At 40.4% G+C, this 15,514-nt stretch overlaps 1 protein-coding gene across 2 annotated transcripts in view; it reads left to right on the top strand.

Moving 5' to 3' along the window:
* Positions 1-564: 564 nt before the first annotated feature.
* Positions 565-15,514, top strand: part of MAGI2 (membrane associated guanylate kinase, WW and PDZ domain containing 2) — a 781,658-nt gene continuing 766,708 nt past the window's right edge. For both annotated transcript variants that reach the window (XM_067316830.1, XM_067316827.1), the window contains exon 1: positions 565-971. In XM_067316830.1, coding sequence (XP_067172931.1) covers positions 671-971 — 301 coding nt within the window. In that variant the 5' untranslated portion in view covers positions 565-670. The remainder of the gene's footprint in view (positions 972-15,514) is intronic.

Here is a 15,514-nt window from a genome sequence, read left to right as displayed (position 1 = left end):
AGTACGCGCGCAGCCGTCCCGCACCGCGTCGCTGCAGTCAGTGTGAGCCGCCCCGTGTGAGGAGCGCTCAGCCGCGCCGCAGAGGCCGCGCCGGGCCGGGCTCGCCGGCGGCGGCGCGGCGGCTCCCCCGGGCCGCGGGGCGCCCGCCCTGCCGCCGCCGGCCCTGCGCCTCCCGGCGCTGCGAGCCAGCCTCTCTCTCGGCCTTCACTACCGGGTCAGGCGCGGGGGGCGGCGGCGGCGCCCGCCTCGCTCCAGCGCAGACACCCGCCTCCCCGCGGCCGCCCCGCCCCGCTCCCTCCCTCCCTCCCTCCCTGCCTCCTTCCCTCCTCCCCGGCTGCCAGTTTCTGTACAACTAGTACATGCACACGCAGAGGCAGGGTCCCGGCCGCTGCAGCTGCCATGGACATCAGCTAAAGCGCCGGCCGCCGGGCGGGCAGGGCAGCGGCGCTCCCCACGCCCCTCCGTCGCCCCGCGGCGGCCGCGGTGCCACCAGCCGGCCGGCGGCGGCGGCAGCCTCCCCGCTTCGCTCCGCTCCGCTCCGCTCCGCTCCCCTCCCCGCCCCGCCCCGGCCCCCGGCCCCCCGGAGAGAGGAGCCCGGCGTAGGGGGGTGGGCAGGAAAGCCGTAGGAAACAAATAGCGAGAGGGAGTCGGGCAGCGCATCCCCACGGCAATGTCCAAGGGCTTGAAGAAGAAAAGCCACTGGACGAGCCGAGTCCACGAGATTGTCATAGTGAGGAACCAGGAGGGGCAGCTGGGCTTCGAGCTGAAGGGGGGCGCCGAGAACGGGCAGTTCCCCTACCTGGGCGAGGTGAAGCCCGGCAAGGTGGCCTATGAGGGCGGCAGCAAGTTAGTGCCGGAGGAGCTCCTGCTGGAGGTGAACGAGACCCCCGTGGCCGGGCTCACCATCAGGGATGTGCTGGCCGTGATCAAGCACTGCAAGGACCCCATCCGGCTCAAGTGTGTCAAGCAAGGTAAGGCGGGCACGGCGCCCCCGCCCGCCGCGGGCCCTGCGGCGGCGCCGGGCAGCGGGCGGCCGGGCCGGGCCGGGCGGCCGGCGGCGGGGCGAGCCGGCAGGGAGCCGCGGGCAGCGGGTCGCGGCTGCGGGGGAGCAACTTTGTTGTTGCAGTTCGCCTCCCCCCCTCGCCCCGCCGCCGCCGGGCCCTCCGCCGCCGGGGCGAGGGTGGCAGAGGCACAGTACGGCGTGTGCACACGGGCGAATTAAATGTGCGTCAGTGACAGCGCTCCGCGCTGGCTTCCAGCGGGCCGGAGAGGGGGCAAACTTGGGGAGGCCGGGCCGGGCCGGCAGCGCCCCGGGGCCGAGCCTCCTCCTCGGCCGGGGCGGCCGGCGCTGCCGGGGGCCGGGCCCCGCGCCCCCGCGGCCGGTGGCCTGGGCTCGGCCGGGCCGGGCCGCCCGCGAGGGCTGCTGCGCCGAGCGGCCGTTGGGGAGCGGCCGTTGGGGAGCGGCCGTTGAGGCGCGGCCGTTGAGGCGCGAGGCGGGCCCGTGCGCTGGTCGGGGCCCCGCCGCCAGCAGGGCGGCTGCAGCTGGAGTGTTGGGAGCGCCGGAGTCATTCGTCGGATCCCCGGTGAAAGCCATCGCCTCATCCTGCGGCGGGGGCATTTCGCAGAGTGGAGGCAAGAGGCAGGGAGAAACTTTTAGGAGGGAACCGTCTACTTTTGCCTCTCTCCTCCGTTTCTCTTATTTATTTTGAAAGTGCTTTAATAAGTTAATAGGTTTCCAGAAATGTGACTCGAAAAGAGATGCCATAGGTTCTGTTTAACTGTTTCTTTCCCTTTAAACTACACTGAGTTGGGGGGAGTGTAAGTGAATGCTGGTTTCTGCTTCACAGCAGCACGCCTGAAGCACCGAAGCTGTAAGCTCCTCCCGGAGCCAAGTTTATAGGTGATACTCAGACATGGATGGTGCAGTGGCTCTGTGTATAATGTTAAAGTAAGCATTTCAGCCATTCACTAAGCTCAGCCATTAAGGACTAGGGGATTTCTGTGGTGGGAAGATTTTTGATACCATGCATCAGAGATGTTTATACTCTAACGATGGCTAAGGATATGGCTGGGCCTTTGCCCAGAGGACACGGAGGAGAATTCCTTCGACATTTAGTATAATTTGTATTTTAATGTCCTCATTTTATTTGGTGGTTTATTGTTTAATATGACATTTGTAGTACTTCTGAATGCTTGAAAGAGATGCCAATTATCGGTTTATCCAACCTGGCAGAACCAGGAGAAAGAATCTGACTTTCATTCAGGCCTCAAGAATGTATTTTATCATATATTCAGTTATCTACATAAGGTCAAATCTCTAGATAAAGATATGATCTAGGAGTTTTCCATTTGTACTTTTGGGTAAGTTGTGTAATATGTTGTAGATCATATCTTGTTATTTAAAAAATTCAAGAGACATAATAGTTTATGAGATAAGTAAAGATCAGAAGGGACTGTAATGTATTCTGTCTTGCAATATAGTGTCATTTGTGGGCACCTGAACTCCAGGAAAACTGCTCTGTGTGAGTGCTTTTACTGTGAATGTATTCAAAAGAAGCAGCAGTGGAAGTGTCAGGAAGTGTCAGGAAGACAAGGGTACATTGTTTGCTAAGTTATTTAAATTCTTACTTTTTCTTTGCAGAAATGCTTTATAGATACTTCTTTACACTAATGCCAGTTTTAGGCTACTTTCATGTAAAACATGAGACAGTCTCTATCCCACTTCTTCACTGTTTTTCAAATATTTCTTTTTAAGTCAAAGCAATCACTAGTGATTCATTATGTGTGTACCCTTAATAAAGATATCTGTCATACATGAATTAAGGACATTAGTCAGGCTTTTAGTCCATGGATTACTGTAACTTTCTTGAATGAGACATAGAGGTTGAATTCTAGATTCCACATAGATTAGGAGCTTTACCTCAATGTGTTAATACACTACACTTTTGATGTGAGTCCTCAAAGCACTGGTCAGATGACTGTGTGCTTGGAAATCGCAGTTCTGCATAGATTCTTGGGCTGAGAGAGACTTCCTGGTTGGAATGATCTTTCTTATGCTCCAGCATCCTTTAGTTTGCCAAACGGAGAGGCCTGTTGGATCCAGCTTCCTATTTTAAAAAAAGGTCAAAGTTGTGTATATTTTTCACCTGACTCCTCCTTCAGTGTAATTCAGTCTAATCTCTGCACTCTGTTGAAAAACACAGTCAACAGACATCGCTGTTACTCACAGTAACAAAATACTATTGCCCAGCAGTACTTTACAGCAGTGTGTAGGAGAGAAGAAGCTGGGAAATAAAATTGTTATATGTTTTTATAACTTTGTTCTCTTTTTAATTATAAAACACCTTTAGTGTGCTGGAACAAGGTTAATGAGACCATTATCATTGTTTCCGCATAATTTATCAGTGATAATTCTGTAAATTAAAATAGCATGACCTTGAGACCATGTGACTGTAGCTGCTTCTTCAGTGCTGCCTAGGAATGAAGTCACAAGGAGAAATGTGGAGGTAGAACATGACTATTTATAATGTGATGCTTAGGAGACTTAGTGTATTTCTCTTGTTTGAAAGTTTTGATAACTCAGCAGTGAAAATTCACTGTTAGATAAAATCAGGGAATGGCTAATTCAGTTTACAAGAATTAGCTTTTCTGTTCTGAATTATAGAAAAGAAATCACTTTCATGATTTTTGATTATTTTGTGTTTGATTAATATCATCCCATTTTTATCCTATGTTTTATAGTTTTATCCTATGATGAGGTGAAATATTTTTTTTAAACAAGTCTAATGGAATGTTGCTGTTTTATGTGAGCTAACATTTTGAGATAAAAATGTTAACTTAGAAAAACAAGCATATAAAGTGGGAGCTGCTGTATATCATCAGGGGGAGTAAACATCATGAGAAACTAATTAGCAGTTCCAGAATATGATCCTACATTGAACTCTCATAAGTATGACACTTAATAAATAAGAATTTTAATAAATGAAATTATTGCCTGGCTTTGCATGGGGAGAAAAGATTATAAGAACCATTATTATTATTATTATTATTATTCAATTCTAATTGTAAGAGTTCATAGAGAAGTATTCCTTGGAGACTATTTTCTGGGGTTTCTTCTTTTTTTATTTATTTTTTTTCCTGTCAGACATTTATTGTGCTGTTAATTGGCAGATTTACAGAGATTCTTTTAAAACACACTGGGTGAAATCTTGGCCAAGATGAAGTCAGTCACAAAGCTGTCCTTGACATCAAATAAAGAAGATTTAAGATTTCACCTATAATGTCCTATAGATTTTTGAAAATGCACCCTTTTAATGGGAGAATTTTGTACAGCAGTCAAGTTAGTCAGGTGTATTTGCAAATCTTATGCACTCTGAACTTCTAGTCAGGCACTTTGGTGAAAAGAAGAGCCTTAGTGCTTCTGAAAGAAATACTTCTTAATTTCACATGTAACTGTTTTTATATGTGAAACATTTTAGATTAAAGACTACATTCTTCCCAAGTGCACAGATGCATATTTGTAAGAGTAGCAATGTGTTAAGGAATGACATCCTAATTTAGATAAGTAATCAATCTGAGAAGAGCCATGTGAGGAAAACTGATGTCCCCAATTCCACCTTCTGTTCATCACTACTGTCTCAAATCCATAATGTCTTTCTTGCTCCAGTAATTCCCATCAGTAGACAGCACAGGCCCAGGATACGCACAGATTCCAATACAGCTTTGATTTTAGTTTGAAGAGTTGCAGGAACAGCCCATTCAATTGTACTGCATAAGCCAGGATCATTCTTTGCGTAGAGTTATAATCTTCCACAGATACAATCAGCAGTATCCCAATGAGTGGTCTGAAAGCATGGATTTTAGTATTCAGGAACAATAGAACAGATTTTGTCCTGTAAATGTCTGACATCTTTTCCTCAAGCAAAATGTTTTTGGCATATTAAGTAACCAGTTGATCTGACTAACTGAACAATTTCATTTATTTTCAAAAGTAATTAACTAGTTACATCACCGATATGAAACTAGATGTCAAAGTCAGTAACACTGATGTATAGATTGATACTTACTAATATTTTTGATTTAATTCTAAACTGTCAAATTTCTATTTAAACGTCAACCCATAATGCTTTAGCTACTTATGCAAAAAAGCATGTAGTGCATATAATGTAAGTAGGGACTTAAAAAACTTTACCTTCCAGTCATCTGCTTAACAGTAAGCATATGTTAAAATGATTTGCTGGGTATGGATGGATTTAGGCATATTTCCAAGTACTTTCCCAGTCAGGAGAAGATCAGGACTCTCGTAAGGAACAGAAGAACATCCGTGTGTGGGCAGACTGCAGGTCCACCTTGCCCCGTGTCCTGTTTCAGGTAGTGGCAACAAGTGGTTTCTCAGGGGAGAGTGAAGGGATGGGACAGTCCTGTCCCCGCACCCAGTGATTTGTGGCTCAGAGACTTAGGAGTGTATATAAGTTTCTTGTTTTGGGTTTTTTTTTGTTTGTTTTTTAACAAATTAATTTCTGAATTCCACCATTAAAACCTAGACTGCAGGTAACAGACTTTTTTTTTTCTTCAATGTCTGAGACACACCTTTCAACAGTGAAGTACTGTAATGTTTTGGTTTTCCAAAGTTTTGCCCTGCACGCACAAATAGCATGTCAGCTAGTTAAATTCTGTATGAAAATACTAATATTTTATCACACACATTTTCGTATGTTTTATTATGTTTTTATTAAACTTCTTTCATTATTTAAAATCTTCAATAATTTTTTCTATGTTTGTTAAAATACTATATGCATACAGTATGTCTTTTTTGTGTTTTCTCTTCCTGAGTATCAATATATACTAGCTTCTAAGGTGTGAACACTGGAATAAATTTTCTTCCTTAATGTGAAGAACAATATAATAGGAAGTTGCATTATTTTCCCGAATAAAAAAATATCACGGTATCCTGCAAAAAACAAACACAGAGAACTATGAATAAACCTGTGGTTGCACTTCTGGTATATATTGCAAAGATATTCTTTGAAAAAAATACTGTACTTCAAACCCAATCTTTTTTTCCTAACTTATACTCCTTAAGATTTAACTAACTCTAGAAATTAAATTCAAAGTTCTCTTTTTACCTTACTTTGTCATTTTTGTGCTTGTCCATCTTAATTTAAAGACCACTGAAGTTGACTTCTAACTCATGTGGCAAGTGATCTATTCTGTAACTCCTCCAGAAAGATGATATTTCATGTCAGGAACTCTGTATGTACACTGGCAATAGAATTATATTCATCAGTCTTTCACTTTGAAAATTGCAACTGTGCCATTAAAGTATGGGGCCATGACTTTGTTAGTTCATCATTTCCTTGAAGAAATGAAATAATTGAGAGTGCTCTGCTTGATTTTGTTGAGTCACTCATGGTTAAGTTCATCTCACACTGACACTTGTCTACCTGTTGATATTATTGACATCAAACAACTTATTTTATATATCCTGTAACCTCACCTGCATTAATTCAGCATCTCCTAAAGGTATGGACTCTGAGCTTCTGGTTTCAGTGTTCATGATCTTTTCCCTGCTCCTTACAAATAGGGAGCTCCTTTCATGACTTGCAGGAGTTGATTATTTATCTACTTTTTTGTATACAAGAAGTGTATACATGGAAGAATTCTTCTTCAGGAGGGATTTCTATGAAGAGATGGTCATGGCGGTGATTTAGAAAGGATGATGGAAACAAAAGTGCTGCAGTAGTTGTGGAAACAGATGTTTCTTGTTCTTCTCTTCCTCATAACAGTATAAACTAATGAAGAACAAGGAGAGTCCTTTTTTATTACTGGAAGGCGTCAAGGCAATGATCTGAGGACAGAGTGCTACTTGTTTACTGTTTTAACATTCAGGAAAAAAGTTTTTTCTTCCAATTCTAATGAAAAATTATTGGAGAATTTAGATTTTTCTTTTCAAAAGTTTTTTATTTGGGATTAATGTATCTGGCATGCAAACTGGAAATGCCTTATTTAACCATATGAACCTGATATTTATCTCACTTCTATGAGTCAGGATAGCCGATTTTTGATGTGACTATACTGTGTGAACAAGAAGAAAGTCTAACTGCTTTTGGAAGTTGTTTTGCATATTTGTATACGTTTGTAATATTTTTCTGAGTGAAAGCAGTTTAATTTGCCATTGAAAGTATATTAAAGAATAGCATATCTAGAAACGAAATAGGGTTAATTTCTTAATTATTTATTCATTGCCATATTTTAATCAATGGGACTGTCTTTTAAAGGATAAACTTAGGATAGAATGAGTCATTTGATTAAAGAATGTATTTGCAGGATACATATATGGTTATAAATATATGAGCACATATATATCTGTGTACATATTTTTGAGAGATATAGGTAGGAATTTTTATCTTTAGGTTGAGTGGTGTAAGACTGCAGTATTGCTTTTAGAAAGTAATTTTTTAATGATTTTTATGGTCTTTAGAGTAGTAATCTAAAATATTCGTCATAAAAGTTTTGATGTGTCTGTATATGGTACTTAAAATGAATCCATTTGTTCTGATGGCCAAGCAATGTACAGTATTGTACTCTTCTGCAGTAGGAAATAAAATCATCATAAACTTTGAAATAATATTGAATACAGATTCAATATTATTTCTTAGGTGGCTAATGAAGCATATGCAGTCTCTAGTGCAGAGTTTAAAGGTATTGATTTCAGTGGCAAAGTGAAGTGTCCATCTCCAGTTTTGTTGCTGAATGTCATTGCAAAGCTTGCCTTAACTGAATTTTCTCAAATAACAAGGGATACCATCCCAAGTCATCTACCCACCTCTGCAATGCACAGAATATCTTCAGTGTCACAGTATCTCTTCGGCACAAGTGATTTGTTACAAACCGGCTTGCTTTCAACCTCACGGAAATCTACCCAGTAAGAAGATCTAATAGTCTTTCAGGCCCTTTGTACAGCTTTCTCACTGTCAGCTGGAGCTACCACAATAGAGAGTGAAATGGCAGACAGAAGCAAAAGAAAAGGAAGAAAGTGAAGGGCTTTAATAAAAAGGAACTAGCACTCCTAAATTGGACAAAAATTCCCATTAGTAAATGATAATCTCCAAAACCATAATTTTTAATGATTTTTAATGTTCTTTTAACATTAGCCTAAAATATTCCATTTATTTAAATCTCCTATCCATAATTTGTACTCTTCACTAGAAGCTTAGTTGATAGAAGCCTGCTGTTTGTGTAAATCTGCCATGTATTTACTCTTTTTACTTTGTGTAAAAGAATCACAAATGCATTATTTATTCAGAACATGCAGATTGCTTGGATCCAGACAGTTTTATCAAAAGGTGTGTTGCTGTCAGTGTGGCACTTCCAGGTATTTTCTCATTCATATTTAGGTTATGATTAGTAATACATGAGTAGTACTATTTCACTCTACTTATCAGCTTCAGATATTTCTGCTGGATGTCTTTGGTTATTTCCACAATGCATGAACTCAATAGGAAGGGAAAAAAAAGACAAGGAGGAAAATGAAGAAAGAAAAATGTAGGAGAGAAAGTCACAGCAAAAAATCCAAAGAGGTTATTAAACTAAAATATTATTGGTTTTAGCAACCACATGTTGTGGTCTCCAAGAGAGATTCTCCAGCATTGAGAAGTCAACAGAGAATGTGCATTTCCTAGGTATTTCTTGGTACCTCAAAATACATTGAAATGCTATGCTGGCCTAGGGCTGGCCCTCAAAAATACCTACAATTGACTCTTTCCAATGAAAAATTAGCATTCCTTCCTCTTTAGCTGAAACTGTGAGTTGTTCCTAAGGGATCTATGCTTCTGTTCCAAGTTTTTGCCAAGATAGGATGAAACAAATGGTGCACCCTGCAAAATAGGATGGAGATTTACCATGTAGTGTTTAGTTGCCACCATGACAGAAGTGCATGCTGGGTCCCTCGCTGCTAAGGCGGCACCTTGACCTCTCTGGCTCACCATCTGCATTCTTCTTCTCTGATGCCAAAATGGTTGCGATGTCTTTGGGCTTCAGGAGTAGTGCTGGCCCACAAGCACTAAATAACTGAATCACCTTTCTCTTCATATTTCTGATCTTTGGAAGCAAGGGTAACAGTTCGCATATACAAGACCATCTGAGAATTGAAGAAAAAACAAACATACATGTGTTTTGTGTACTGCAGAAAAAAAAGAGTGACTCTATGTCCACTAGCAGAAAAAATACGTAGGTGAAATAACGGCTGCATACATTTCTGTATTACATTTTTTTAACACTGTTGAATCACCCTGGCTCAAAATACTTTAAGGAGCTCAGGATCCCCTTCCCCCAATACCTAATCTCTCCTACAAATCACGAGTCTTACCTGCCACCAATGTCCTTCTTTCATGTCTGCTCCCACAGTGTCTCTGCTACGAAAGCATCCATCTTGGTTCCTCTCCCCCACTCACGTATTCTTGTGTCCCTGGAATTCACGCTGACTCTTTCAGGTAGCATGTCTTTTTCAGGTCTGGATTAGCACAAACTAGTTTACTGCAAGTAAGGGATTTCTACGCTCTAAGCTCCAATCTACTTCAGAAAGCAAACAGGAAACTTGATTTGACTCAGAATATTGGCATTCCCTTATTCCAGCTTGTTCCTGTTTGCATGAGAGCAAGCCTGGTACAAGTCTCCCATTGTCCCTGGTCTGGGAGATATGTGACACAGCCTTGACAAGATACCATAGTCTCTATAGCCATTGATGGCAGTAATTTCACTGAATTATCCAGAATTAATAAAATGTTCACAGAGTCCTCAGGTTGTCTCGCTGCGGGCCAGAGTTTTCCTTTGAAGGTCTGTTAGGTAGGGTACTGGCGACAAAATTGAGATCACTCACTATCTGCAGAGTCCTAGCAAGTTATTATTATTTTTTAATAATAAAGCACAGGATGGAAAAATATTATAGCCATGTCCTCAGTATGTGTGTGTGTGGGGGGGGGGGGGACAGAAAAAAAAACCAAGAAATAGATTTTATAGTTATATGTAATGCTGATATATTGGCTCTGATTAGCAGAATAACTGAAAAAAATAATAGTAGGAATATAATGAGCAAAATTTTCCACACTGTATACTAGCAAATAAACTGTATAGTTGTGTTAATGTAACATTGGTATTGCAGAGTGGAAATCCTTCCTGGAAACAGATACAGATGCCAGCCATCTTTTATTTACTCACCTATTTAATCCTTGTATCTTCATATCTCTCATTGTAATTGCATTGGTCAAAGTAAAATATGGATGATTATTTGCTTAATTACACATTTTTATGCATTTAAAAAAAAATAAAAATTCTTCCAGCTTCTTTTCAGTCCTGGTAATCATGAATTAATCTGCATATTTCCTTGCAATTGATATATCCATTTTATAAAGGCACATCTAACTCTTCCTAGAGAAGCTAAAAGGGAACAAAATTAGCATATCCATTCCATTCCAGGACATCGTTTCACATACAGGTTTTTACAACACAGATAATTTGTGTTTACTTGGTTTTCAACCCAGATTGAAAACTGAAGAAAGGTCCTGTTCATACCTTTGTATGATTTGCGTTAAATATTTTCTCATGTGTTACATTCACATGCCTGGTTTGTTAACTAATATTAAATGGAATGACTGTGTTCGTTTCTGTTGTGTCCTTTCTAAGTCTTTCTTTGTGCTAAATCAGCATTAATAAATATCATATAAGCCTCTTTTATGCTACCAAGATGGTATGTTAGTGAAAACAAGGATTAGACCCTTTATATTTTAATCTTCCTTATATTTTTATGAGAGCAGCATTTTATGTTTCAAAGTGTAGCAGGGACCTGCTACAAACTTAATAACCTGATACAGCACCTCTGTGCTCACATCATTTAAGTGCAATCCTTGGGGAGTGAAACAGGCAGCCGCTGTTTAACTGCTTGTAGCAGATCGGGACAGGAAGTGAAGAACACCTTTTTGATATAAATTATCATGGACCTTGGTTAGGTGAAGTGTAATTAGCCCCAAAACTTCCTGCACAGCCACTACGCCACTCTTCTGCAAAGCTCTACTTAAAACTCCATTCTGCTAAGATGACTACTACACCCTTGACAATATTCGGTGGTGTGCTGTGACTACTGTTCATTATATTGACAGTGATTGTTTTACTGGTATTTCTGATTTCTTTTTCCATGTGGGTTTGTTATATCTGCCTGTTGTCTCTTGCATAAAGTCTGAAACCTTTTGGTGAGAGGAACTGCCTTTATTATAGCGACTAGCATGACAATTTCAAGCTGGGAGTCTGTAGTTTCTATGGCAATGTAAGTATTCACATTAAATTCAGTTAGCCATAATGGTGTTTTGGTAATAATTACTGGAAATATTCAATATCACTTTAGCATAAGATCTGTAACTTTAGTTGACAATATTTCAGTCTTAGTGATAGAAGCTGTAGAGGAGACAATATTTGAGCAGTATGATTCAGAGAAAATACCCAGTTATGCCTATGTCTATGCCTAGAGCTTCTACTATTGCTAGCACTGCTCTCATGGTCTTTCCATTACAGATACTGATAGTGAAGCCAGTTCAAAAAACCTTAGCTGTACTATATACAGAGAATATATTTCCTGAACAATTCCATTTTTATTATCTGCTCCATTTACTTGTGGAAGAACATTTTCCCCCTGTAAACTTCTAGAAGAATTACTGGAATTTCTGATAAGCCAGTGAAAAGAGCTTTTTCAACACTCAATCTATTTGGTCATTTTCCAGTAAAAATAGCATAAAAGATTTCAGGAAAAAAAATGCAGTACAGCACTGGAGGCTTTGTTGGGAAAATAAAGTAAAATGAAGATGTTGGTTTTTTTAATTAAAATTAAAGTCAATAATTAAAGTATTAGTTAAAAGGTCTTCTGAATTTATATTTATGTTGAGTTTTTATGTTATGCCTGTGGTACTTATGTACTGAAATAACTCTTCTTCAGATCAGAGGGACCCACAGAATTTAAAAATGTCTGCTTTATATATCTGTATGAAATATTGTAGGCTTTTGCATACAGTTAATCTGACTTCAAGAAGTATTACAACTGCTTTGTGTTGATAGGGGTTGGTGTTTGTGTTTTGTGTTTAAGGGTAATAAAATTAATGTTTCTGGATGCAAGAGTTGCAGCAACTAATTTTTTTTTTTTTTTTAATCTAAGAGAGCACCTCTGCATGTGAACAGAGCAGTACCAGTTTCTTTTAGGAAATGTGACAGACCCAAAAGGAATCCCCCAGGGTTCAACTGGGTTAACAATAAGTAGATTGCTAGTAAGTAGTAAGCAGATTTTTGACCAATTGCTGTGGGAATTGGCTCCACTGAGTTGCAAAATTTTTCCTTTTGTATCTGCACATTGTTAGCCGGGGATATTGAGGCGAATGCTTCTGGGAAAGTGATTTGCAGCTGAGACATTAAAACAGAAGTCTTCACATATATCTCTCTAGACACTAATATTATTCTTGTCATTAAACTATCTGAACAGCTTCCAGATTCTAAAAATCTTTTACAAAAAGACGTATTCAGACTTCCCCAACAGGGAGTTAACCTTGTTGTCCTAACCAACCTCAGCAAATTTCAGTGCAAGGAGGAAAGCTAGGCCTGCATGAAACTCCATTGCATTTTCGATTTCCTAATCTAGGCTATTAGATATTGTTCTTAAAAACTCTTAGGAAATTGCTGTGTTTCACAATGGTCATAATTATATTTTCAGCATGGGTACTGTCTTTTTATGGTTTGTATATTATTTAAAGTCTGCTAAGCTTTTTAGAAGGAATGGATCTATCAAAAGATGTACAATTTACCAATAGAATTGGCACTAAGCGATTGCTTAGTTTTCTCTTTTTATTCTTTAAAAAATAATTTCCTAAAACATTAATGTTACTTTTAGTGTATCAAGACAACTGAAATCAGTTATCATGGAGACAAGTACTATAAGTTGACAGGGAGAAACAGTCACTGCCCCGAAGAGTTTATAGAGCTTAGTTAGACACAGTAGATGGGTAGAAAGAGACAGAACCACATAGTGATGAAACGACTTGCCTGAAATCTCAGATCAATCGATAACAGAGTCAAGAACCCTGCAATGTAATTTAAAAGTCTATGCAAGCAGTACTGCATCCAAGTAAAGGCACACAAAACCGAAGATTATGTAAGGTTTAGAACTGCAAAAGAAAACTCCTGCTCACTGAGAAATTCTATTGATTGCTTGAGTAAAATATTTTTGTAGGTGTTTAATTTAAGTTTCTTCCGTTCAGTGATAAATCTCAAATACAGTTTACTCATCATGTAAACCAAAGGCTTTTTCAAAAACAATGAAGCAGAAGCATGCAAAGACTTGTACAGAAGAAAGTGTGTGATTGAATGTTGTCTCCTAAAATAAAATATATTTCAGAAATATAGTGGAAGCAGTAAAGTGTAGGAAACCAAAGTAATACAAATTTATATATTTTAATGAGATACTTATGTTTGTTTGCAGTGTTAACTGGACATACAAGTGACATCAGCCACACTGTATGATACATTTATTAAAATTCTCCTGGGTGTTAAAGCCTCTGCCTGAACTGTGGCAAATTACACATACATTTGTTTTTGTTTTTTGTTTTTGTTTTTTTTTAAACAACAACCAACCAAACAAAAAGAGCCCATCTCATTTGTTTTGGAAATATGAGGAGTCCTCAAAAATCCTCAGGCAGAGTTTGGTTTGCCAATTGACATGTACAATATAATAATAAAAAAACCTGAAATCTCCTATGAGATCCTCTTGTATTTTTAACAGTGCTGGAGGACTTCAGATCAGCTCAGATCAATGGTGGTTTCTTTAACAGCCCTGAATTTGACATCTTTTAACTCAAATCAGGTGGAGCAATTGACAGAATCCTAGCTTTAGCCCAACCTGCAAAAAGTTTGGGCTAGGGTTTACAGATGTCAGGTGACATGCCCTCCAAATTTCTGAGAAATCACTAAGAAATTAGACTGTCTTGATTTTGCCAGGATATCTCATAGTCTTAAGCAGGGCTCTGTTAAGGCAATTTCAGTTCCATTTACACCATAACATGGTTATACCTTTGTGGCTCTGTTCTTTCATCCCTCCTTGGAGCACTGCCAGTTCCTCTTTCTGCTTTCACCCCCTTCCCTTTGGCACTGGTTTCTCATTTCTGACAGCAAACTATCTTCCCTCCCACTAGCTCTAACACTTACCTGGTGTGATGTATGTCTGCCTGAACTGGTAAGTACATTTCACTGTAATTCTTTCAAAGTTTGAGAAACCTCTAGAGGATCTCTATATCCTCCTCTTTCCATGCTTAGGACTCGTACAGTGTTAAAGACATGATCAGTGAGAGATCAGAATAGGATTTCCCTTGAATGAGCGGCTAGACTTAGGTCTTTCTCAGAATGGCTGAATCCACCCTTCTTTTTCAATTCCATATAGCTGAGGTTCTGCAATCACAAAAGATATTTAGGTCAATTGTTTTCGTGTTTCTTTTCATATCCTTTTTTTAATCTCCTTTTTAAGTAGCACAATACTTCTAGGTCTTTTACAAAAAAGTGGCACAATTCAGTGTAGCACATTATGTACACGTCAATTGATGAAAATACTCATGTCTCCTTTTGACAACGATGTAGTACTGTTCACTGTGCAGCACCCTTCAACGTGGAATACATTATGTAGTTAGTCCACTAGGACCTTGATTCTGAAGTTGATCATGGGCACACTATTGCCCTGCATTTGCATCATTAATTCATTGAGGCTCTTTACAGGTGCAGTCATTTGTAGGACTGAGGACGAAAAGGATATAGGAATCCTTGAAAAGCTGTCACCTCTGACCTGAAAAACAGCAGCTGTTTAGCAGTGCATAGCAATACTACACAACAGTATGGTACAGAAAATGTGTAATACACTGTGCAGCCAGTGTTACCAGAGAATAGGCGAGATGAGCTGGACTTTGGCCCAGGTGCCAGAGTTAACAAACCATACTCCTATGAAGAGCATGGTGATACTGCAGGTCCAAACTGTGCCTGTCAGAATAGCACTGGGATCATTCCCCTCCCAAGACCACGTCAGGTCTTTGCTGTCCTGTATGCAGTCTGAATTCAGCCAGCCTTCAGGCTCTTTGCACACTCCATCTGTCCTTGTGGCAGGAGATGCAGATGCCTGTCTTTGAAGGATGCTGAGGTCCATCCTGCAGTGGAAAATCCTGAGTCTTTTTTTTTCTTTCTCTCTCGCGTTGTCATCAGAAGGATAGGATAGCCAAAGTTGCACAGTGCACTGCATCCAGCCACGTCGCATAGCAGATGAATGAGTTGTGGATAGCTATCAAAGCATTAGGGGACCTGAACTTTCCCTTGGGAGGATCAGATGAGGCACCTCCAAGCTGTCTCTAAAGACATGCTTTCAAACAAGTAGCATGAATTGACTCCTAATTTGTCTCTGAGACCATCTGGTGGAGCAGGTCCATATAGTAATCTCCAGTGACCATTG

Source organism: Apteryx mantelli, chromosome 1, assembly GCF_036417845.1.
Source record: "Apteryx mantelli isolate bAptMan1 chromosome 1, bAptMan1.hap1, whole genome shotgun sequence".
Lineage (NCBI taxonomy): Eukaryota > Metazoa > Chordata > Aves > Apterygiformes > Apterygidae > Apteryx > Apteryx mantelli.
This window is presented reverse-complemented; position numbering and strand designations above follow the sequence as displayed.